Below are 23804 nucleotides of genomic sequence, written 5' to 3'. Positions count from 1 at the left end.
ATAAAAATGAATGCATCAGAATTTAGACCCAATATAACTACATATGAATCATGTTTTTTGAGCACGTTAGACTATTTTGTTTCCTAGCCTTATGTTGATATAGGGGGGGGAAACCCCCCAGAAAGTTAGGGTTTTAACAAGCACTAAGTTTAGACACATATCGTAAGACATCGGGGGAAAACAAGGTTCCAGAAAAATTAAAATGAAAACTGTTTCCACTGCTTGTGAATGCAGCCTCCAAATAATCAGAACTCAAACGTCCAAAAATTGGTTTCTATTACAACGGATAGATCCGTATAACAGTTCACAAAGTCTGGGATACTTTATGTTTGATCTACAGTTAACCTTGCTCAAATGGCCCACCATCGGCCACTTTCACGTGCCACAGAACAAACCTTGTTGTGCCTTTCACAGTGTTTTCTGCTGGATGGCCTCAGCTTTTCTGTACTTCACTCTTGTAAAAAGTTAATCTTCCTATTTCATTATCAATATTATTTAATAATCTCTGCTCTCACGTTTAATCTTTATGCTGACCATACAATTTGTACAAGCCCTCTGGACAAGAACTATGCACTATTCATAAAGCATATGGTGTTAAAAGTTTACTACTAGCAGTGCTTCATTCTAACTCAAATCTCTCCTTTTTCCATGTTCCCTTAACTGGCTCTACCAATTAATAGATAGGCTGAACTCCAACTCACATCATTCTCAGGGATGGCAGAAGGCAGTTACCTAACTACTTCACATTTAAGGCTTTGTGAGAAAAAGAGCCTTGGCTACTTACCGTGAAGGCTTCTTCTGCTCAGAGGGACGAAGGGCATCTTCATTATGGGTGTTTCCTTTTCCTCTTATCTCGGGAGGCAGGAACCAAATATTTAAATTTTTCTGACCTCTGAGGGTAAACGCCCCTTGTGATCAGTTAAAGACTTTCCGAGCCTTATATATTTAAGATAGACTGAAGAAACATGTTAGTTATAATTCTATACAAGAAATAAGTTCCTAATAAACATTAACGATGAACCTTTAGGATAACTATAAGTCATGAACCAACAAACAGCGTTTAACTTGAATTGAATGTCAACTGGAAGTTAGATGTAACCATGATTACCTGTAATTTTATTTTATTTGTTTTATTTATATTTTACTGACGTCTGGGCGGGCAAGATGCCCTTCGTCCCTCTGAGCAGAAGAAGCCTTCACGGTAAGTAGCCAAGGCTCTTTCTCGCTCAGAGGGAGAAGGGCATCTTCATTATGGGACATACAAGAGCTGTCCCCCGCCCTTGGGAGGGTTAGACGTCCTGAAGTATACTTTGCAGTACTCGTCTGCCTAAGGCGGCATCTGCTGACAAGTATAGATCTAATTTGTAGTGTCTCACAAATGTGGACACCGAGGACCAAGTTGCGGCCTTACATATCTCTTCCATAAAGCACGGCAGTCGAAGGCTGCTGAAGTAGCCGCACTTCTTCCCAAGTGGGCAGTAACGCCCGCAGGAGCAGGTAGGTTACTTATTCTATAAGCCTGTGTTATGTATAAGGTGATGGTCCTACTAATGGATGCCTTGGACATATGCTTGCCCTTGTCAGGTGGTGAGATATGAACGAATAAGGAGTCAGAGTTCCTAATAATTTTAGTAAGATAAATGTAAACAGGTAGTGCCCTTCTTAGGTCTAGCTAGTGCCAGGCCTTCTCCTTAGGATTCTTGGGGTTAGTGCAGAAGATGTAAGCACTATGTCCTGCTCCCTGTGAAACTTGCAGCTACATTTTGTCCTATCTCAGTGATTGGTTCGAATGGTAGTTGTGTGAGTGCTGTCAAAGCTGTGTGCAGGCTCTAGTTGTGAACCTGTGTCTAACAGGAGGAGCTAAATAACTGACGCCCCTTAAAAAGGCTTTTATGTGATGGTGTTTGGTTAAACGGTATCCAGATACCTTGGGTACTATGGTAGCTATAGATGCCAGTTGCCTTTGTAGAGTGCAGGTAGCTAGCCCCAAGCTCTGTCCCTCCTGATGGCTTCCTTGTTGTCAATATGGTAGTGACGGCCACCGGGCTATAACTTAGGGCTATAAGTCATCTCCTTTCAGTGCCCATGCGGTCAGTTTGTACCACCCTGGATTGGGATGGCATATTGGGTCTTGTAGAGGGAGATCTTGTCTGTCTGGAAGTCTCCAATGGTTCTGTATGGACATCTGAATTATAGATGGGAACCACGGTCGTCGCAGCCAATATGGAGCTATGAATCTGACTGATGCTTTTTGAAGTCGTACCTTTCTCAATACCCTTGGAGGGAGGGGGGAAACCCGTACAGTAGGTCGTGTGGCCCTGGTGACATTAAGAGGTCCATTTGTTCCGCCCCCTGTTGACGGTACATGGAATAGTACCTTGGCAGCTGGTGGATGATGCTGGATGCAAACAGATGAATCTGTGGCGTGCCGAATCTCTGAGTATTAAGTTGAAAGACCTCTGGATGTAGAGACCATTCTGCCTCGCTGATGTCCTGTCTGCTGAGCCAGTCTGCTTGTATGTTGACTGTGCCCTGAATATGTTCTGCTGATTTTGATGAGAGGTTGGACTCGGCCCAAGGAAAAATGTAGTCGCTTCTGAGGATCGTCCTGATTTCTAGGGCACTGATGTGAAGATTCTGTTCTTGATGGTCCATGTTGCTTGAGCCATTGTCCCTTGAGTGTGGCTTCCCAACCTGATAGACACGCGTCCGTGAAGATTTGAATTGGTGTTGGACGGAGATACCAACTTCCTTTCGTCAAATTCTGAGACAAACCATCATACTAGTCTTGATCTGACTTCCTCGGTCAGGATGAGATTTCTGTCACTTCTTCCTTGGTATGTCTCTTTGGTACGGCCTTAAGAACCATTGAAGAGGTCTTGCTCGTAAGCGTGCCCCTTGAACTGCGGGAATGCATGCAGACATGTGACCCTTCAGTTTGGTCAGGGACATTAGAGAAGGCGACCGGGAATTAATCACTTTCTTTGCTAGAGATGAAATGTTGTGGATTTTTGTCCACTGGAAGGTATAAGGAGTTTGTCAGTGTGTCTATGACCATCCCCCATCTCTCTCAATCGTTGGGATGGAACTAAGTGGGTCTTTCTGAAGTTGATTATGACCCGTGTTCTGTTAACCTCTTCAGAACTCTCTCTGAATGATCTATGCTCTGCTAGTTTGAGCTTGCGCAAATCAGAATGTCGTCTGAGAAGGGTGCATTCTCACGCCCTCCTTGCGCAGAGATGTGACTGGTGTGTCCAGAACTTTGGTGAATACTCGAGGAGGGGCGATGATAACCCGAATCGTAAGGCCCTGAATTGGAAGAGGTGTCCCTTGTACGGGAACCGAAGGAAACAACAATGTGCCGGGTGTATTAGAATGTAAGAAAATGCTTTTCCCTGAGGACCTGTGTGACTGACTTTAGTGTCTCCATCCTGAAGCGCTTTAATGGGATAATCTGTTCAGAAACTTGAGGTCTAGGATGGCTTTCCATCCGCCGCCTTTGTTGGGAACAGTAAAGAATACTGAATAGACTCCCAATGTATGCTCTAATGGTGACACTGGCTCCATCGCCTTGATGTCTAAGAGGCCTCTGAAGTTCTTTTTTTTTGGGGGGGGGAATGTTGGAGATATTACTAGTCGATGTGAAGGAGTGTAAGAAAAACTCTATCTGATAGCCTTGTGAGATAATGTTTGTGACCTAGAGGCCTGGTTGGGAGGTGACCACTGACGGTGTAATAGGCTGAGCCTGCCTTCCACTGACTGGTGGCTGGCGTCACTGTTTGGTTGGGCGGTCGGGTTTATCCCCTTTATTGCCCTGGAAGGTGGAGGATTTTTGGAGATTTATTGAATCGTCCTCCTTTACTAAAGGAGCTGCAATTCTGGTTCCGGTGGTTTCTAGGTTGATCAGGTCTGTATCTTTGAAGTATGTGGTATGCACGAAAGGACATAGAGGGAGTGATCCCTTGGATTCCTTGCTTAGAAACTTGTCTTTGGTCTCCACTGATATGGGGACCAAATTGTCTCCAAGCAAGGTCTTTCCCTGATACAGGAAGCCCATAATAACCAATTTTGATCTATATACTCCGCTTGCCAGGGGCGTACCCAGAGAGCCTTTCTGGCAGCTGAGGCTGTGGCTAGTGTTCTAGCTGCATATGACATGTTATCTAAGGAGGAATCAGCTAGAAAGAATACCACTCTCGAAAACATGGATGACATGGTATCTAAGGTAGAATCAGCTGGAAGGATACCACTCTCAAAAAAAAAAAAAAAAACATGGATGCCCTTCTGGCATCTGATGCTGCGGCTAGTGTCCTAGCTGCATATGGCATGGTATCGAAGTTCGAATCAGTTAGAAAGAATACCACTCTCAAAAAACATGGGTATTCCTGTAAAGGCGTTTCTTTCTTCCTGTGGAAAAAGTTGATATAACTTCCTAGTCCAAATTATTGCCGCTCTGTATACTAGGGCAGATGTGATAGAAGCGCTTGATAGTGAGTGCCAAGACCTCTGAGCATTTATGCCTGCTAACTCTGCCTTCCTATCTGTAGGGTCCCTAATCATGGCAAGGCCATGTAACAAGGTTGAAGGAGTGAAGGCAGTGACAGGTGATTCTACTGAAGGCACTTTTAGAATTTTAGAAGCACCGATAAACCAAATATAAAGGCTTCCTAGAGGCTGTGGAGCATTGTATGGGTGCCATTGGTTTCTCCCGCTCTCCTTTCAACAGAGTTAGAAATAATCAAGCGCTGGCACAAACCTATCTGGAGTCTTTTCTCCCACTCTGAGTCCTCTGAGAGATCAAGAGTAGCTAGGTTTTTATGCCAATGCAGAAGGAAATCTTCTGTGTTAAATACTATAGACAGTCTGGGTACCAATTGGCAATTTTGTGACCGTGAATTAGCTTTCAGCGCTGCTTAGGCTGGCCAGCACTCTTGGTACTACTTGGACTGGTGATCGGCTCACCAGGATCTCAGGCAGAGGTCTTCCACATCACCTACTACCAGAATTGGCCCTCTGCATGCCAATCCGACGCTCTGCCACTGAGCCACAGCCGTTCCCCTGCTTTGGCTGATATTCTGCCCTTTTAGCAATCAGATTACTGTTTGTGGTGCTGGAGGGTGTGATCCCTACGATCCCTGTATGGATGGGGCAGGATAAGGAGGTTGTACTGCCCTTAAGCCATCTGAGAAGGCGTTTTTAATCAGGGCGGAGAGCTCTGCTCTTACAGGAGTAAAACAGGCTGCATCTATGAGGGGGGGGGCGAAGTCACCTTACCGGCAGTCGATGTCTCCGTTGATGCTTCCCGTCCTTGAATAATAATAGGCGAGCCGCCTGAGGACGGAGCATTGCGAGGCAAAAAGGCGAGCCGCCAGCCTCCTTCATTTTCCCCGTTTGTGCAGTGTGGGAGAAGTGGCTATAGCCGCTGTGTTCTCCTGGCTGCTTCCCGCTGCTTCCCGTCCTTGAATAACAATAGGCGAGCCGCCTAAGGACGGAGCACGGCGGGCGAGGCAAAAAGGCGAGTTGCCAGTCTCCTTCATTTCCCCCGTTCATGCTGTGTGGGAGGAGCGGCTACCGCCGCTGTTTTCTCCCGGCCGCTTTCTGTTGCGATCTGGCAGTCGCGTCTTTCAGGCGCGGCAGAGCAGCGTGCGTTTTGCAGCAGGCATTTGGCGCGCTTGTTAGCGGTCGAGCCAAGCCGTTTGTACTTGCCTGCGCCGTTCTTGCCGCTTTTGCCTTTCCCTTTTGAGTTTTGGTCCTCAGGTCACCAGAGTGACTGTCCGAGGGTTCATCTAATTGTAGTGGTAAGGCCACTAGCAGGCTAGGGTCTAAATTGGCAGGCGCTATATAGCTGTCCTGATGCCGATCCGCCATTTTATTTATTTATTTATTTATTTATTTTTGGCGGGAAAAGACCCTTCTGAGGAGAATAGGCAGAAAATTAAGACAGTAAATAGAATTGAGTAGTAGATTAGTTAGGTTAAGTTTAGGTTTGTTAAAATAAGAATATTTTTAGGTCTAATAAGTAAGGTTAAGGTTTCTCTATTATTTCTGTAGCAGAGAGCTGCTAGAAGGCTGCTCTCCCGTTCAAGGCAGGAAATAGAACTGGTCACAAGGGGCGTTTACCCTCAGAGGTCAGAAAAATTTAAATATTTGGTTCCTGCCTCCCGAGATAAGAGGAAAAGGAAACACCCATAATGAAGATGCCCTTCTCCCTCTGAGCGAGAATAAGATTTATTTCCCTCTGTTTTATTATTTGTGCCAGATGATCACAGGATGAAGGGCAATTTGTTTGTGCTTCAGTCTTGTTTCCTACAAATCAATGAATGATAAATAAAACTAATCTACTTAAAGTAGTGGTATTCACTTTGTGGCTTGCAGGCAGTTACCATTAACCCAAAGAACCACTGTATGTGCTGTGTGCCACCACAAATGTGTACACACAACAATATGCAATACAGCTATTAATACTGACTATATAACCACTGAGTATCACATCCATCCCAACTGTTCAAGGTACTGTAGCTCAGCATCTGTGTGTGTGTCTTAAGTGCCGTCAAGTCTCTTCCGACTCATGGCGACCCTATGAATGAAAGTCCTCCAAAATGTCCTATCTTTGACAGCCTTGCTCAGATCTTGCAAATTGAAGGCTGTGCTTCCTTTATTGAGTCCATCCATCTCTTGTTGGGTCTTCCTCTTTTCCTGCTGCCCTCAACTTTTCCTAGAATGACTGTCTTTTCCAGTGACTCTTGTCGTCTCATGATGTGACCAAAATACGATAGCCTCAGTTTAGTCATTTTAGCTTCTAGGCCTAAATCTGAGCCTTTACTGTCCCAGGAACACACAATTAGCTGTGATGCTTTTGCCAAGATTTTTGCTGATAAAATATCAAGAGTATGTTCTGTTCAGGGTGTCAGTTGTAACAGATACACCAGAAGAAAGGCTTATGCACCACCTAGTCTATTTATGAACTATTCATAGACCATTCTGCCTAATAAAATCATGTAAGGACCACATCAACCAACCCTTAGTATCTATTATAAACCAGTCACTAACTCATGGACATCTTCCCTTAGCCAAGCAAAAAGGCAGTTATCCATCCACTACCTTAAAAAACATCCCTACCAAACAATGATGTGGCCAACCATTGCCCAGTCTCTTATCTGCCCTTTCTGGGCAAAGTGACTGAGAGAACAGTAGCAGACCAACTCCAGGTCTTCTTGGATAACTCATCTGTTCTGGACCCTTTTTCAGTCTGACTTCAGCCCAGGCTATGGGACAGAGGCAGCTCTGCAAATTTTAGTTAATGACCTCCATCTGAATGTAGACAAAGACCATGCCTCTCTGTCACTCCTACTGCATTTATCAGCAGCCTCTGATACAGTAGATCATCTTGTTGAGGTGCTTGGAGGCAGAAGTAGGCATAAGGGATGTGAGTTGAACTGGTTCACAGATTGGACTCAAAGGGTTGCTACTGGAAATCAGTTATCATAAGTGTGGGACCTCTCCTATAGGATTTTACAGGTGCAGTTCTATCCCCCATACTTTTCCATCTCTAGGTAATGCCCTTAGGACAAATCATTCATAGTTTTGGGGTTAGATGTCATCAATATGCAGACCATAACCAGCATGTATCCTTATCTAAATAGCCTGGTGAAACAGCAGAGGTCCTGAATAATTGTCTGGCTGCTATGGTTAATTGGCTAAGAGTGAACAAACTGAAACAACCCTGAAAAAGAGCTAAAGCGGCTTGGGAAGGCAGAGATCTTTTATAGAACATTGTGCTCCCCACTTTTGATGGAGTTCTTCTGACCCTTGCTGACTCAGTTAAAGGCCTTGGAGTTATACTGGATCCCTCTTTATTACTGGAGAAACAAGTTAATGCAGCAGCAAAAAAGGCTTTCTTCCAACTCAGCCTAGCTCAAAAGATGGGCCCTTACCATAGAATCATAGAGTTAGAAGGGACCACCAGGGTCATCTAGTCCAACCCCCTGCACAATGCAGGATTGATATGGTTGATCTGGCCACCTGGATCCAAGCCACAGTAACATCAAGACTAGACTACTATAATGCATTGTACATTGGTCTCCCCTCAGAATCAATTCAGAAACTCTGGTTGGCGCAGAAATCTACAGCTAGGCTATTATTGGGAGCTAGGCAGAGCAAGCATATTTACTCCCATGCTGAAGGCATTCTGTTGGCTGCCCATTTGTTGCTGGACTCAGTTTAAGGTACTGACTATCACATACGAAGCCCTTCATGGCCTTGGTCCCTCTTATCTATAGGATCGTCTCTCCCCCTAGGCTCCACCACGACAGCTTTGCTCCTTTGCTCCTACTGCCTGAGTAGGTCACAAAAGGTCCTCCTGCTCTCCTGGTTTTCTGCAAACTACGTAAAACTGAATTATTCAAGAGGGCTTTTCTGCACAGGTAATAATGTTCTACTGTACAAAATGGTTCACAATCTTACTTGGATAAATTATTATGGACTGTGGTCAATGTTACTGTATATAGGTTACTGTAAGTAGGATCCTACTATGTAATTTCTGCACCACTTAATGTGTCTTGGTAATACTTATGGTATTCCTCAGCTCTATCTTTTAGATTTCTGGTAGGTTCCAGACAAACAAAGGAGGAAAAAACTTCATCCAGAAACAACAGGTAACCAAAGAGGTTGACAGAAAACTTAATTATAGACTGGATAACAATAAGTTAAGTGCAAAAAATATACAAAGCTTTAATAAATTTTAAATAAATAAAAATATCCTTAAAACCAAGCACATTTCAGCCAAAAGGCTTCCTCGGTGGTATAAATTGTAAATAATAATAATTGTAAATAAATTGTATTGTACAATTTATACCACCGAGGAAGGCCTTTTGGCCAAAATGCATTTGGTTTCAAGGATATTTTTTTATAACCCGCTCTGAGCCTGGCTTCGGCCGGGAAGGATAGGACATTCTGAAGGACTTTGATTCATAGGGTTGCCATGAGTCGGAAGCGACTTGAAGGCACTTAACACACACAACACATACACAACCTATGTATGTAACCTACTGACATCCAGTCTTTTATTAGGTTTTTTGTCAACTTCTTTGGTTCCAGACTTCTACAATCCTAATCCTATTGCATTGTTCATGGAATTGTCCCATTTTGGTTGAACATATTGAATGTAATCCCCCTTGAGTCCCTGTGAGAAACGAAGACCACAAATAATGTAAATAAAGTGTTCAGCAAATGGAAGAAAATAAATCAACTGATTTTTTTTAGGTCACTGTCATACCTCGCTACCAAATATATTATGTTCTATCTATACTATTATCTAATAATTCAGTCACAAAACAAGGAACACGCTGTTCTGAAAAGAACACAACTGAGCGTAATGACGGTTTTGCAAGAAACTGCTCTGGCCTCCGTGGGCTTACACCATAATATCTAACCAAAACATCATACCTAGTGATAACTAGAGTGCAGTTCAGAAACTCAAGAAGCTTTCGCCTCAGATCTGACACAAGTAACTGATGACCCAAGCACAATAAAGTTGCTGTTCCTGACAATGTCACATCATATGAATTATTTTTCCCGTATGAACTCCTGCAGGCAAGACTGACTATTCTATAGGAATAACATAAAAATGGGCTTTCTAAGAAAAAAACCCAGATATAAATATCTGCCTAGCAAGATTTCACACGATTAAAACAGTTTAAGATATAGCCAGCCTAATACTATACATACTACAGGTTTGGTATAAAACTGTAATCCTTCATACATAAAATTAAAGGTGCCAAATTGTTTCAACAAAGCTGAGGTCTATGAGCTTGTTTTGTTTTTAAGTCAAAGACTATCTAAATTTCTAAGTCAAATTCAAGCAGCTTTGCACTTGGCAAATATGTTGGATAGCTAACATGCAGACTTGTAAAAATTGTTTGGGAGTACAGAAGTAATTTTATAACCTCGGTACTCAAACCCACACTTTTAAAATCTGCCCAACACAAAAACATGGCATCACGATGTTGTGCATAAAGCAGCGTGGCATAATAGCTTGTAGCTCCAAAAAGGCTTCAGCAGAGTACAGCTGCTCTTACTTTCATCAGCCACTCCATTCTTTACTGCAATATCAGCTACCATAGCACGTCTGCCTCAGTTCCCAAAGAAACAAAAGAGCTCTTTGGTATTCCAAAACATGGGGAACAACACAGACTCCTTCAGGGAAAAGAAAGCTGGATGATCGAGGGCAACATTTACAACTTGAACAGAGCATTTCACAGGTTCCATTAGAACCCACTCTTACCATCCAATATCTGCCGCAGAGTTACAAAAATAAAAGCCTTTTCGTATTACACAAGGGCTTCCCCACAGCCTTCAGTGCCACAGCAGTACATGTTTAATGCATGTTCAGAGCTGCTCCCACCACGAATGTCAAAGATCACTCACGTGAGAACAATGTGCTTTAGATTTAGAAAGCATACAAAATTTGGGGCTGAACCAGGGTGAGAAAGCTGGTGCTGGTGTTAGAACTACATCCAGCTTACAGGTGGAAATAACTGGATGCATATACATAAATATGACAGTTGTGAATAAAGAATGGTCTGGGCATCTATATTTAACATGACAAGACATGCATGGATATAGGAAATTAAAACCTTCTCCCCTCCAGCGCATTACACTGCTGTGTTTCATTGCTTCAAGCATTTTTCTCCCCAGCCTAGTCACTCCCAATAGAAATCAATTAAGATAAAGTGGAGGATTCAGTTGTTTTTCAGCATTATGGTCTTTTTCAGTAACTCTTGTCTTCACATAATGTGACCAAAGTACAATAGCCTCAGTTTAGTTATTTTAGCTTTTAGAGAGAGTTTCAGCTTGAACCCACTTGTCTTTTTGAGAGCTTTGGACTGGAGCCTCAATCTATGATGAAGAAACATACCTTTATAATTAGATACTATAGTTATTCCAGACTCTCAAGTCTTAAATGTATACCTCACTATATAAAGTGATTATCGCTCTTTAGAGGTTTATTTACATTGCTTGCCTAGCTATGCCAATTCATCGGCCACTGAATCTTATATTCATTTATGTTCTGCATAGTAATGTAATAACCTAATGCTATCTGTCATTGTTTGACCCGTTGTCTTCATTTTTCCTTGCTTCTGCCAATCTCCATGGTATATACACCTAGCAATTATGTTCGATGCACAAAGTGATCACTGAAGTGGGCTCCAGCCCATGAAAGTTTATGCCTACACAGGTTGAATATCCCTTATCTGGGCATCCGATATCTGGACTGATGTGAAAACCGGACATTTTGAGTCGGCATGCAGACATTACTCACAGGCCCTCAGCAGCGCCATTAATCATTCAATGCACACAAAATTATTACAAATATTGTTTAAAATTACATCCAGGCTTATGTGTATAAAGTATCTATTAAACATAAATGAATTTTGTGTTTAGACTTGGGTCCCATCCCCAAGATATCTCATTATGTATATGCAAAAATACGGACCACTTCTGGTCCCAAGCAGTTCGGATAAGGGATACTCAACCTGTATACACACATATATGTCTTTAAAGAGCATATATAATCTTGTTTTAAATAGCTTACATTCATTATATACTTGGGAAAAAAGCCTACAAGTTGGCACATCATTTCATTATTTCTTAGCTAGAACGGATCCATTTATAGCACTGCTAAGAGTTCCAGTAGCAACTGTCTGTTTCCTATAGTGAGCTTTAGTTACTATGACATCATTGAGAGGCTGTGCTCAAAGCTGACTTGTCCCGGAGGACTGCAGTGTGCACCAATCAGATTATTGTTAGTTGCTTTGTTTTATTTTAGGAACCCTATTTCCCTTCTTTCTCTTCTCTGCTTTGTAATGCCAATGCCTTACTCTAACAATTGCCACTTATTAGACAAATTGTTTCAGTAGCACAAAGAAGCTTTTATAGCTAAAAATATATTCAGCAGAGAAAAAACTACACAATACTCTTTTCATTCTAGTCAATGTATCTTTCAGGATCCACTGGGACTAAAACAACATATCTCAAAGATATAAATAACTTTTAAACCTAAGGATCAAAATGCGAAAGCTATCAGAATTTTCATATTCCACAGTCTGCGGTAAATTTTTTTGCAAAAAACATAAAACATAGAAGCAACCAGCCCTCTAACTTCAAAATCCATTTTTAAATGTTCACTGTTTTTAAATATTAGTTTTATGAGACTACATCACTTTCATGTTCCCTTACCTTGATTTGTGGTATAGCCTGATCATCTTTAATTTTGATGGGTCAATAATTCACACAGAGCCAGGTTGTAGAAAATACCAAACTTGAGGAAGTAATTATGCCGTAAAAACATTAGCTGTACTACCCAATACAGATTTTTGAACTTGAACAATATTAGTTCCTTCAAGTGGCACCTTGGTACTTTCATTTAATTTCAGTTTAGCATGATCATACTGCAACTTGATTAAAGGCATGGTAACTGTGCCAAACAGGTGATGTTGCTGGAGCCCTGCAGCTTCATTTCTTGCTGCCTTTTGACAAGGCAAATATGATGTCTGCAAATAGCCTAAATGTTTTATGTGCAGTAACATCACATCCTGACCTGGACAGCTTGATCTTGTTAGATCTCAGAAGCTAAGCAGGAATGGCCCTTGGTTAGTATTTGGATGGGACACCACCATATATACACACACACACACACACCAAAGAGTGCTTCGCTCATTTGAAACAACTTACTGGTGGTCCCTGGCTCAAGAAGCATTCAGATGTCCTTGACCAGACCTTGGCTCCGGCCTAGTAGAACTCACTGGCAAACAAGACCTATAACTGCCCTGAGCCTAACTTCGTTGGGAAAGGGTGGTATATAAAAATAAATAAATAAAATAAAATAAATAAGGAAGCCCAGGGTTGCAATGGCAAACCACCCCTGAACAACTCCTGCCCTGAAAACCCTATGGGGTTGCCACAAGTCAACTGTAACTTAACAGCACAAAAAAATAAAAATAAAAATCATAGCTGTCTTATGACAAGGCAGCAGTATCAGCCACGGAGTTTCTGCCACATATTCTAGTTGTGCTGAGCTATTCAATCATATTTTCAGCCTCGTGACAATGCAATGATCTTTAACTGTCAAGAGTATTTTACTACGTAACAGCAAAAACAGGGCAAATTCAAACACTAAAGGTGGCTCCCACAGAAGAGGGCAGCTCAAAAGGAAATGCAATTTGTGTGAAGTGGTACATCCCATGGATGAGAATCATATCCAAGAAATTACACCCATAGTATCATATCCAAATAAGGGAATTTAGTAAATACAATTTTAAAAATCAGTAGAAATTTTACCACCGAAATGACTTTGGTAAATAAAGAGTTTTAGGTTTCCATCTAAGAATGCAATCTAAAACATTCACATTGGAAGACAAGAGATTTAACTTGTGGTCTAGATGATAAACTGTTTTATATCTACTTATAGAATAACTTCAGATTATAGCATTGTACTTAAGCAATCCAGAGATAAACAGCTTTGTTCATACAGGATACAGAGTTAGTACCAAGCACCCATCATTCTACATAAAATTTATGTCTGGCAAATCCATGAAGACTCGTGGAAAACAACAGTAAACACATATTGCCTCTATTCTTACATAGAAATTATATGTTTAAAAAGAAAGGTAGCCTAACTGCAAAATTATTTAGCAAGCTATATCATACAAGGATTTTCAAATGATATGATGGAGGCTAAATAAGATCTTTGCAGTACCTGAGCCATATAAAGCTTATATGTACCAATCCAGGCCAAAGAGATAGCTCCAAAAAATAAGTAAATCATATTGATTAGATGAGAGACAGCTCAGAGGGTTATTGCCCATTCTATAAACATATGCCCCAAAAGCAATCCATCCCACTTGATATTCTCATTTTCAGTTTGAGTATATATTTGCCTGTGGGTTTTAGTATATCTGTAAATTTTATAACAGTTAAAAGGCTCTAGGAATGTTTATGCAAACTATGGATACAGCCTAAGACTTCAATCCTATACATACTTATTTGAAGTGAGCCCTATGGAACACAGTAGAACCTACATCTATGTAAACAAACAACTGATAAAGAAACAAATGCAAACTAAAACACAAAAACCATGTATCCATTTTTGGGGGAAATTAGAAATAAGGTTTTTGTTGTCAGCTCATGATGCGTCTTAAAAACCTGTTGCTGAAAACCTTAAACAAAAAAACAACCGTTCTAAAAGAAATAATATTTTACTTTTTAAAACTTAATAGTACTTAAGTATGGTAAGAAACACATTTACACATAATGGAGCCTTCTGCCAGCACAAGGAGCCTTCCCCTGGAGGATGGTTTCATGATTAGTGGGGCGTACTCATCGGATCCAACCCACTGTAAATATACTATGTATATACTAAATCCAGGAGTATCCGAGCTAAAAATTAAGAACTCATATAAACAATTTTAAAAGCAAACTTTATCATCACTATGGCAAACTACATTTTTAAGAATGAACAGGGTATGTTCTAAACATAACAGTACTGAGTTCTGCCACCTTTTATCTTTTTACATCAACTGGACAACCAAAAATTGAGAATGTAAAGTTTTTCCTAGCATGAAGACACCCAGTACAATCCTAAGAGCAAGCTCCATTTTATAGACCTGAGGCAGATTCTGAGTAGACCTACTTAGGACGGCACTGAAAGTGCTGGAAATGAACAGACCTGAAGCAATACAAAATATAACCATCAATATATCCAACATTTTTGTTGTACCTTAAGCCTAAGGATTGTCACAGTAGGCCAAAAGGCCACAAGATACAAGAGATCCAATATTTCAGCACTGTAGGTAGCTATGTTGGTCCATAGAAAACACCAAAATAAAAGCCATATAATACTTTTTATTAAGACCCCCCCCTCCAAAAGTGGGCAAGATTATTCATTTGGGTGAAGGGGGAGTTTCCAGGCCACAATCTTAGTGCCCTCTTATTTGTTTCTTAACATCCAGTCTGGGGAAGAATTCTGGAAAACTTAAAAGCTCGCACACAGTACTGTATTATTTGGTTGGTCGGGTCCTGAATGGGTTTTGTTTTTGAATCTTCCAGCCAGTGGCGGACCTACATTTTTGGGACCCTAAAGCTTGAACTGTTATGGGGACCCTTTTGCAACCAGCAACGAGGTCTGGGTAACTGCTGTTATCTTCTTCGATGGGATTGTTGTTCTATGGCAGATGTATTGGTTCATTCTCTAATAGAGAGGTAGAAGGTCATCAGAGGGGGCTCATTAGGATAAAGAGGTGAAAATCTGATTTTTTGTGTTAAAATGCACAAGCAAGATAAGCACAGCCTGAATTTAGAATTCAGATGTCTTTTATGGTTCCAATTGGCTCTAGCCTAAGTGCTGAGTTATAGAACTATTAAGCTGCGCACCAACAAAGGATTCGAGGATCCAGCTGCCAAAATGTAGGCTATGAATAGATTCTGGCAAGCTCAGACAGCCCTTACAGCTGGGGGTTCGGGCGCTACAAGCCCCCAAGAAAATTCTGAAATTTGACCAATTACAGGGACATTTTGAGGCCATATAAAATGGGTATTAGAACATATTCTAAGGTAATATTAAGTACTTCAACCCATTGGCTTATGATTCTATCACTAAAATAGCCTTATTTTAATAACAAACACTTGAAAAAAACACCATTATTTTGTTGACAAATTCACTCATTAAAAAAAGTTGCTTCAGGGCCCCTCAGGAATTAGGATACCTTCAATAGTTTCATAGTAGATCCGCCACTGCTTCCAGCCATTACTTTAAAATGTTTGCACTTCTCCCCTTAAACTGCTGCTATGAGATGTTTTCTTCTTTCTCCTTCTCCATAAACAGACTTGCCATCCCACCACAGCCCTTATTAGGGTTTTAATTCATTTTGCACGCTAGCCTCTGTGGGAGATAAGAATATGCGGAAAGCAAGCTGTTAATCTGGAGGACAGAGAAAGAAAACAGTGGGTTCAGTGGGGGTGTGGGGGGGGGGAAGGTAGTTGTGAATTTCCTGCATTGTGCAGGGGGTTGAACTAGATGTCTCTGGAGGTCCCTTCCAACTCTATGGCCATTTATGCATGGGAGGTTTTGCCTTGGATTTGGTGCTCTCTAGATGCACATTTCCCCCATCCGAATTCTGAAAACTCTGCATGGGGGCTCACTGTTGAGTTTTGAGAATTCAGATGGGTAAAATGTGCATCTAAAGGTAAAGGTCCCCTGTGCAAGCATCGGGTCATTCTTGACCCATGGGGTGATGTCACATCCCGACATTTTCTAGGCAGACTTTGTTTACCGGGTGGTTTGCCAGTGCATTCCCCAAAAATGTGCATCTAGAGAGTGGCCAATCCAAGGCAAAACCTCCCATGTATAAATGGCACTATGATTCTACCCCACCCGCGGTTAAAATAACGGCAGTGCTGTTACAACCACTGCCTAACCCTTCAGAACGCGCCTTTGCACGCCAAAGCGACAGCAAGGCTAGATTAGATCTATTTTTTTATTGTATACTTTTTTTATTTTTTTCATTAATAGGTAGATATACAGAGGGGAAAAATAGGGAAAGGGAAGATAATATTAGTTACATATCATTTTGTTGGTATCTAACAATCTCTACCCCTCTTTTTTATTGTATACTTTTTTTTTTCATTAACAAGTAGATATACAGAGGGAAAAAATAGGGAAAGGGAAGATAATATTATTTACATATCATTTTGTTGGTATCTAACAATCTCTACCCCTCTTTTTTATTGTATACTTTTTAAGGGAAGATATTATTTACATATCATTTTGTTGGTATCTAACAATCTCTACCCCTCTTTATAATACCGTCTTCCATATTTTCTTAACATAATAGTAATTTGATTTGACTAGATCTTTTGTCTGGTGCTTTTAATATATTCCTAAAAGGACTTCCATCTCTCACGATTCTCGTGTATTATCTTTCATATATTCTGTTAATTGTGCCATAGTAATATATTCTAGGGACTTATCTAACCACGTTTGAAGTTTTGGGATCTTATTTGTTTTCCAAAGTGACGCCAGGAGTACTCTCGCCGCTGTTAGAAGACATTTTAAGACAAGGCTAGATCAGATTTAGATCCCCATCAAACCCAAAGCACCTTCGTGGGATAACTCGGAAAATAACGGTCCCGCCGCCGCCAAAACAAAGCAACCGCGGCGCCGGTTCCCTCGGCTCCACCGCCTCCATTGGGCCGGGCGCCCTCGACACCGAGCAGGCCCATCTTAAAGGGGACGCCAAATGGGCCCGAGTGGGTCATCGTTATGGGGGTGGGTTGCCGCAGGGCGGGGGGCTTCTTTTACGGGACCCCCTCCAAGACCGTCACTGGCCTCTCTCGTTTGGAGCCGGATCACCCCTAAAAGCCCCCTCCCCCCAGGACATGAGGAAAACCTCGCCACCCGGGGGAGGGCCACGGGCTCTTTCGCCCAGCCGCCGGGATGCAGCACCGCTGCCCCCCCTCCCCCCTCCCCTCCCCCATCCCCTCCCCCCCCCCGCGCACGCCCGGCCTCAACGAGTGATGCTCCGAGGCGAAAAGGCGCCCCAGGCCGCCGCCGCCTCAGCACAGGCGACGCCATTGGGAGCTCGGAAGGCGATGGACTCACCGGAGAGCTCGTCCGGCTCCAGCCCGGTCTCGGTGTCCAGCCCGCAGATCACGAAGTAGTCGGCGAAGCGGCCAGGAGCAGCAGACGACGAGGAGCCGGAGCCGCCGCCGCCGCCGCCTCCACTCATACTGGACGAGCCCCTGTGAGGCGGGACGGCTCAAGCCGCTCGGCGGGAAGGGAAGAGGACCCGGGCCTCCGCCGCGGCTTCTGCTGCTCCGGCCGGGACCACTGCGGCTGCCTCAGCGGGCCCCGCGGCTGCCTCCATGACGGAGCGGAGCGGCCAGGGCCGCGCGGCATTGTGGGTCGCGGGCCTGACACCCATCGGGCGGGCGCGCATCGCTGGGCGCGCTCTCGGCGCACCCCCCCCCTTCCCCCAGATGTTTCGGGAGGGGAGGTGGGATGGAAGGGAGAACCGCAACGCTGCGCATGCGCAGTGAGCGGAAGGGATGACGTGATGCTCCTTGCGGTCTGGTTCCGAGGGCTGCAGGGGAGTTGGGGGGGGGGAGGGATGGAGCCCGTCCTTCTGCCCATTCCCAGGGCTTATTTGTTTTGTCCTTCTGCCCATTCCCAGGGCTTATTTGTTTTTGCTTTCCGCCCAACGTCGACGTGGCCTCGTGTCTAGTCTACGCCAGGAGAAAGCATTGCTTCACTGTATCTCCCTCACACCTACCCTTGTACTAATTGTTCCTCCTCTGTTTCTATCAGTCCCACCTTCCTCCTTTCCTTACCTTTCCTTTGTTTGCCCTCTCGCCCTCACCATTTGAAAACAGCCGGAGAATTTTGCTTTTGGGCAGCATCCCTATCCTCCTCCTAATGGAGGACAGCCGCAGGTATCATCCTCTGCTGGCCTCCCTATTCCCCCCCCCTTGTCTAGTGTTGCCCACCTCTAGGTACTAAGCAAAAATCAAGTACAGATACCTTTAGACAAGCTGGATAAAGATAATGGTATCAAGCTCAAAATGGTATGCAAAAGTGATATATTATTTACAAGTGCAGATGTTATACAGAAATACAAAGAATATGTAGCATAAAGCTACTCAAAGAAGGCAAATAATTTTCAAAGGGAAGTACAATGACTTGTAAAATACTTTCAAAGGTAAGTACAATGACTTAATTTTTTCTCTTTACAGAACGAAATAATGGAGCTTGAGATCTCCTGCTATTACAGCTGATCTCCAGCCAATAGAGATCAGTCCACCTGGAGAAAATGGCCGCTTTGGCAATTGGACTCTATGGTATTGAAGTCCCTCCCCAAACCCCGCTCTCCTCAGGCTCCGCCCCAAACCCTCCCACCATTGACAAAGAGGAACCTGGTATCCCTACCCTTGTTCTATGTTACTCTCATTATGGGGGGGGGGGCAACCTACTGCTTATTCCAGGCACTATGGACTAAAGTAGGCCCCATCTGGAGTTTTTAATTGGGTTTTACTGTTTAATTTTAGAATTATTACTTTTATTGTTGATGGTTGATATGTTTGGTCATGTTACCGGCCCTGAGTCTGGTCTTGGCCGGGGAGGGAGGGCTATAAGTTGAAAAAATAAAACCAACAGATAAATAAATATAAATCAATAATTTATTTGCAGTCATAGACCATTAAATAAAGCAAATAATAAATTTCCCTTGAATCCCAAAACTCTTGAATCCAGGATTAGTTCTGCTGCAAATGATTAATTCCTGTCACAGCGACGGACACGTGAGGGGCAGTGATATTTTGAGGAGCATCAATTGCTGTAAGTTCAAAAGGTACACCCCAGACCTTCTTGCAGTGCCATGGGCAAAGGTCTTGCATGACACACAGTTATGTCCAACATTGAAAGGGATGCTGGCGCACACCTCCAAGGTGCGGTGGTGGTTCTGCGGCTCACTGGTAGAGCGTTTGCTTGATGACCCCCCTGAGTAGTAGCTTTGTGTTTTATGTGCATATGTTTTCCAGATGGATATACACTTCATGCATCTCACAATGTGGGCTCTGGGTCACGAATGCTTGCGCCTCTACCAACAAGAGAATGGCAGCCTACTCTGGATCCTGATCCACAGTTTGAGAACCTCTAGTTTATAGTAATGGGATACCACTGCTGTAGATTGCATTAATGACTACACAGCCAGGGATTAAGAAAGGATATATAGTAATTCTAACTGGGCAAGCCGTTGGTTCCTATTTTCTCCCTCTGAATGCTCTTCCTTACCTACATGGTAGATGCTTGTAGAGCACTGGAGAATGAAACTGGCTCACTCTTTCCACTTCAGATATAATGCTGTGGGAAATTATAGTTCTTTCTTGCACCTTGGCATGCTATAGTGTGACACCCCTGTGAGGTTGACCCTGGGGCAACCCACGAGAGAGAAAGAGAGGGGCTGTGTTTTACCCCAAGGTGGTGGCAGGGACAGTGAAAAGGGAGGCAAAACAGTGACTAGTTTTGCCTCACACTGTGATAGAGATCACAACATTGGCTGTTATCCACAAGAACCACAATTGCTGGATTATTTATGTGGAATATAGTGCTATTGTACCACGTGGAGCCCCAGTTTCAATGCCAGTTCCCACTGGCTATAAAAAACTAATCCTTCAGCAGCATAAAACAGCCCCCACATGGCCAATCCCCATGTTTATGTCTAACACCCACTTGGCTCATACAGAATGGATTTGACCCTACAGAATATAAAAGAATAATAACAGTCTAATTGGAATTCAGTTCAGGAATTACAACCCAAATGATTATTTCACACAAAGAGAAGCAGTTTTTTGCAAATACTTCTGTTTTAAAAATATCTTTTGCCATTGACTAGAAAGGCTTGGGACTAAATTATCAAGCAACACAAGAGACTTTTTTGCCTTAAGCAAATGGAAGCTAACTGAAACAATTCTGGATTTAAGGCAAACGTGGTAAGAGCTTGAATGTAGTTAGCTAAGTTTTAACTTGCACTTGCAATAGCTCTTTGCTGCTAGCTTATTCCTAGTACTATAATTAGCACCCTGCTGCTACAGAACTCACACTTCTGCAAAGGTAGCCAAGCGTTAAACCTGACTGAATACCTGCACGAGCATCCGGCAATTGCTCCAAGTTTTCCAAAGCACCAGAATGAGAGAGGTGGTACATGCGGCTCTTGGCGGCATTCAGATGACCCAAAAGCAGTTACCATAGTAATTACCAAAGGAGTAGAATCAAATACAGCTAACAGGAAATGGGGCCAAGGATTACTGGATCTTAATTTTCTGCTACCCTGCTGTTACATCAGTCCTTTTTATCAGTGGGTCTGTGAAGCCAATTCATGTAGACAGGAGGAAGTTAGTTGAAGGCTGCATCGTTTCTTCCAAGCTTACAAGGCAGAAGGGGGTTGAGTAACAGCAACTTTAAAATAAATATGAAAGTCACACAACTATCTTCCAAATACTGTGAATACTATGTGAAAGCCTCAATGAGTGAAAATAATCTGGTACTCAAAAAAGGAGGGAGGAAATAAAAGAGAAGCTGAAATCAACTATATTTTGGACTGGTTCATACTGTGGCAAAATGTGAATTTGGGTCAAATACTTAATGCTAAAAAATGTCCACTGTGCTCTAATCTAATGCCACAAGGCGTAAGAGATATTTCTGCAAGCCTTTGCCTTATATGACACATGTTCTCATTTGTCCTGTTTAACACTTATTTAGAATACACAAAGAAGCCAGGGCTTGCACACAAGAACAATTCTCTCAAGTCATTTCTTTCCCCGCGCCAACCATTCTATTGCCTCATACTCTCTGCAGATCACTGCATTGATTTGCATTCTGAAGGTTACCCAAGCCCATCATAAACATTTTAACACATTTCTACGGATCAAGATCCTGATATGCACATGCAACAGCCACAAAAAAAGACGAGTAATATTCACATTGTGGATGGGGTGTGTAATATTTATAATATTCACTGGCAAGAAAGAGAAGGTATGAAACATCTTTTCATACAGGGAAATGTAAGCAGCATCTTGGGATAGGTCATTTGTCCTCCAAAGGAGGGGTTCAAATATCCTTCATCAAGCCCTTTGGCATATTTAAAGTGGCTATTTGAATTCAGCTTGTTTGGGAAAACTACTTAACATGAAAAACCAATACAGCTTGAATACGATTTTTGAGAAAACAAACAGAACCTAACTACTGTGACTTAAGTGGGGTGGGGCCAACAGAGCATGTAAGTAAAGGTCCCCTGTGCAAGCACCGGGTCATTCCTGACCCATGGGGTGACGTCACATCCTGACGTTTACTAGGCAGACTTTGTTTTACGGGGTGGTGTGCCAGTGCCTTCCCCAGTCATCTTTACCCCCAGTGAGCTGGGTATTCATTTTACCGACCTCGGAAGGATGGAAGGCTGAGTCGACCTTGAGCCGGCTACCTGAAACCAACTTCCATTGGGATCGAAGTCAGGTCATGAGCAGAGCTTGGACTGCAATACTGCAGCTTACCACTCTGCTCCACAGGGCTCCTTACAACAGAGCATGTAGATGACTTTTATTTATTGAGGCACATGTGGAAAGGGTTAATTCCCCCCAGCCGTAATACTTCACCTTGATCTCAATCAGACCCCGCCCCTATTACTGCTTTTAAGGAAAATAAAAGACAACAAAAGACCTCCAGTCCCCATCACAAATCTCTGACATTTTACCCAGTTTGGGCACATGTATGACTTCCCACCTCATTGCTAATGACTGCAGTGCATGCTACTGTTGTGAAAATAATGCGTAGCATGGGGAGGGGGGAATGTAACATTTGTGTCTATTCCTACCACATCTGCAACATTACCTGTATGCTGGGGAGGTAAACATCACTATGGTTGGCAAGCATACTACCTAGGGTTGCCAACCTCCAGGTACTAGCTGGAGATCTCCTTCTATTACAACTGATCTCTAGCTGTTAGAGATCAGTTCACCTGGAGAAAATGGCCACTTTGGCAATTGGCCTCTATGGCATTGAAGTCCCTCCCCTCCCAAACACCACCCTCCTCAGGCTCCGCCCCCAAAACCTCCTGCTGATAACAGAATAGCAAACAAATGATAGCCATTGGTTATGTAGACTTAAACCGCTCCCTAAACTCCAAGTAGACTTTAAGCAAAGACATTGTCTGTGTAACTACTATGATTTGAAGACTTTATATTATTTGCTGAGTCAATTTTCATCATACTCCAAAAAACAGCCAAGCACCAGCTAACAGTCACATATAAAGATTTCTGAATATTAGAAAATGCTATTCTCCACCCTCCCATCAGATTAGTTACAATTCAAGAGTAAAGTAGCTATGACCCATATGCAGATAACAAAAGTCCACTCAACACTACCAAAGACAGACATTTCCACCTACTTGGAGGACCTCTCCAGCAAGAAGGAAAAAATGGTTTTGTGTAGTAACAAAAAGGGGAGCTCAAAGAACAATCTGATGAGGATTGAAAAGGCTCCAGAAGGGATGGAATGTTGAGAACCTCTGCATGTCAATTATAAGAAAAAATGGGGAGAGTGAAAAATCAGCTTAGTCAAGCATGAAATGGCAAAAGGGGTAGAGATTTCCAAACTGTTCCTCCCATGATTCCTTGCTCGCACGCACCAAATTGTAGTAACTATCATTGAATCCAGCGACGCCTGTGGCTAGGTAGGGGTGGCAGCTCCCAGCTCTTGACAGCGTGCAACTAGCATGCCAGGGATTGAACCTGGGACCTTCTGCATGCCAAGCAGATGCTCTACCACTGAGCCACAGTCCCTCCCCATGTCATTTATAACAGACTTTTCTCCCCAATAGGAACTCAAAGCATCATATATTGTTCTCCCTCCCCCACATTGTATCCTCACAACAACCCTGAGAGATAGGTTAGGCTGAATGTAACTGGACCAAGGTCAACTACAGCAAGCTTGTATGGCAGATTGAGGATTCAAACCTGGGTCTCCCAGATCCAAGTCTGACACACTAACCCAGTGTGGCACCCAACAAGTACTTTTAGAAAGTAAGCAGGACTAGGTGGGGCTTTTGCCCAGCTGGGCTTCTGATTGGCTGTGCAGTTTTTTAAAAGAATTGCTTCAGCCATAGCTGCGATCATAACAGTGTTATTTTCACTGTGTTACTGAAGGTAAGCAATATGTATGCAAGAATGTTTATAAAAGGCATCCGGTTACAGAGCTTCTG

General features: G+C 42.9%; 1 protein-coding gene across 7 annotated transcripts in view; it reads right to left on the bottom strand.

Moving 5' to 3' along the window:
- The window catches only part of DENND5A (DENN domain containing 5A), a 74709-nt gene extending 56926 nt beyond the window's left edge, over positions 1 to 17783 (bottom strand). For all 7 annotated transcript variants that reach the window (XM_056850934.1, XM_056850936.1, XM_056850937.1 and 4 more), the window contains exon 1: positions 17657 to 17783. In XM_056850934.1, coding sequence (XP_056706912.1) covers positions 17657 to 17783 — 127 coding nt within the window. The remainder of the gene's footprint in view (positions 1 to 17656) is intronic.
- Between the last annotated feature and the right edge of the window lie 6021 nt (positions 17784 to 23804).

Source organism: Euleptes europaea, chromosome 6, assembly GCF_029931775.1.
Source record: "Euleptes europaea isolate rEulEur1 chromosome 6, rEulEur1.hap1, whole genome shotgun sequence".
Taxonomy (NCBI): domain Eukaryota; kingdom Metazoa; phylum Chordata; class Lepidosauria; order Squamata; family Sphaerodactylidae; genus Euleptes; species Euleptes europaea.
This window is presented reverse-complemented; position numbering and strand designations above follow the sequence as displayed.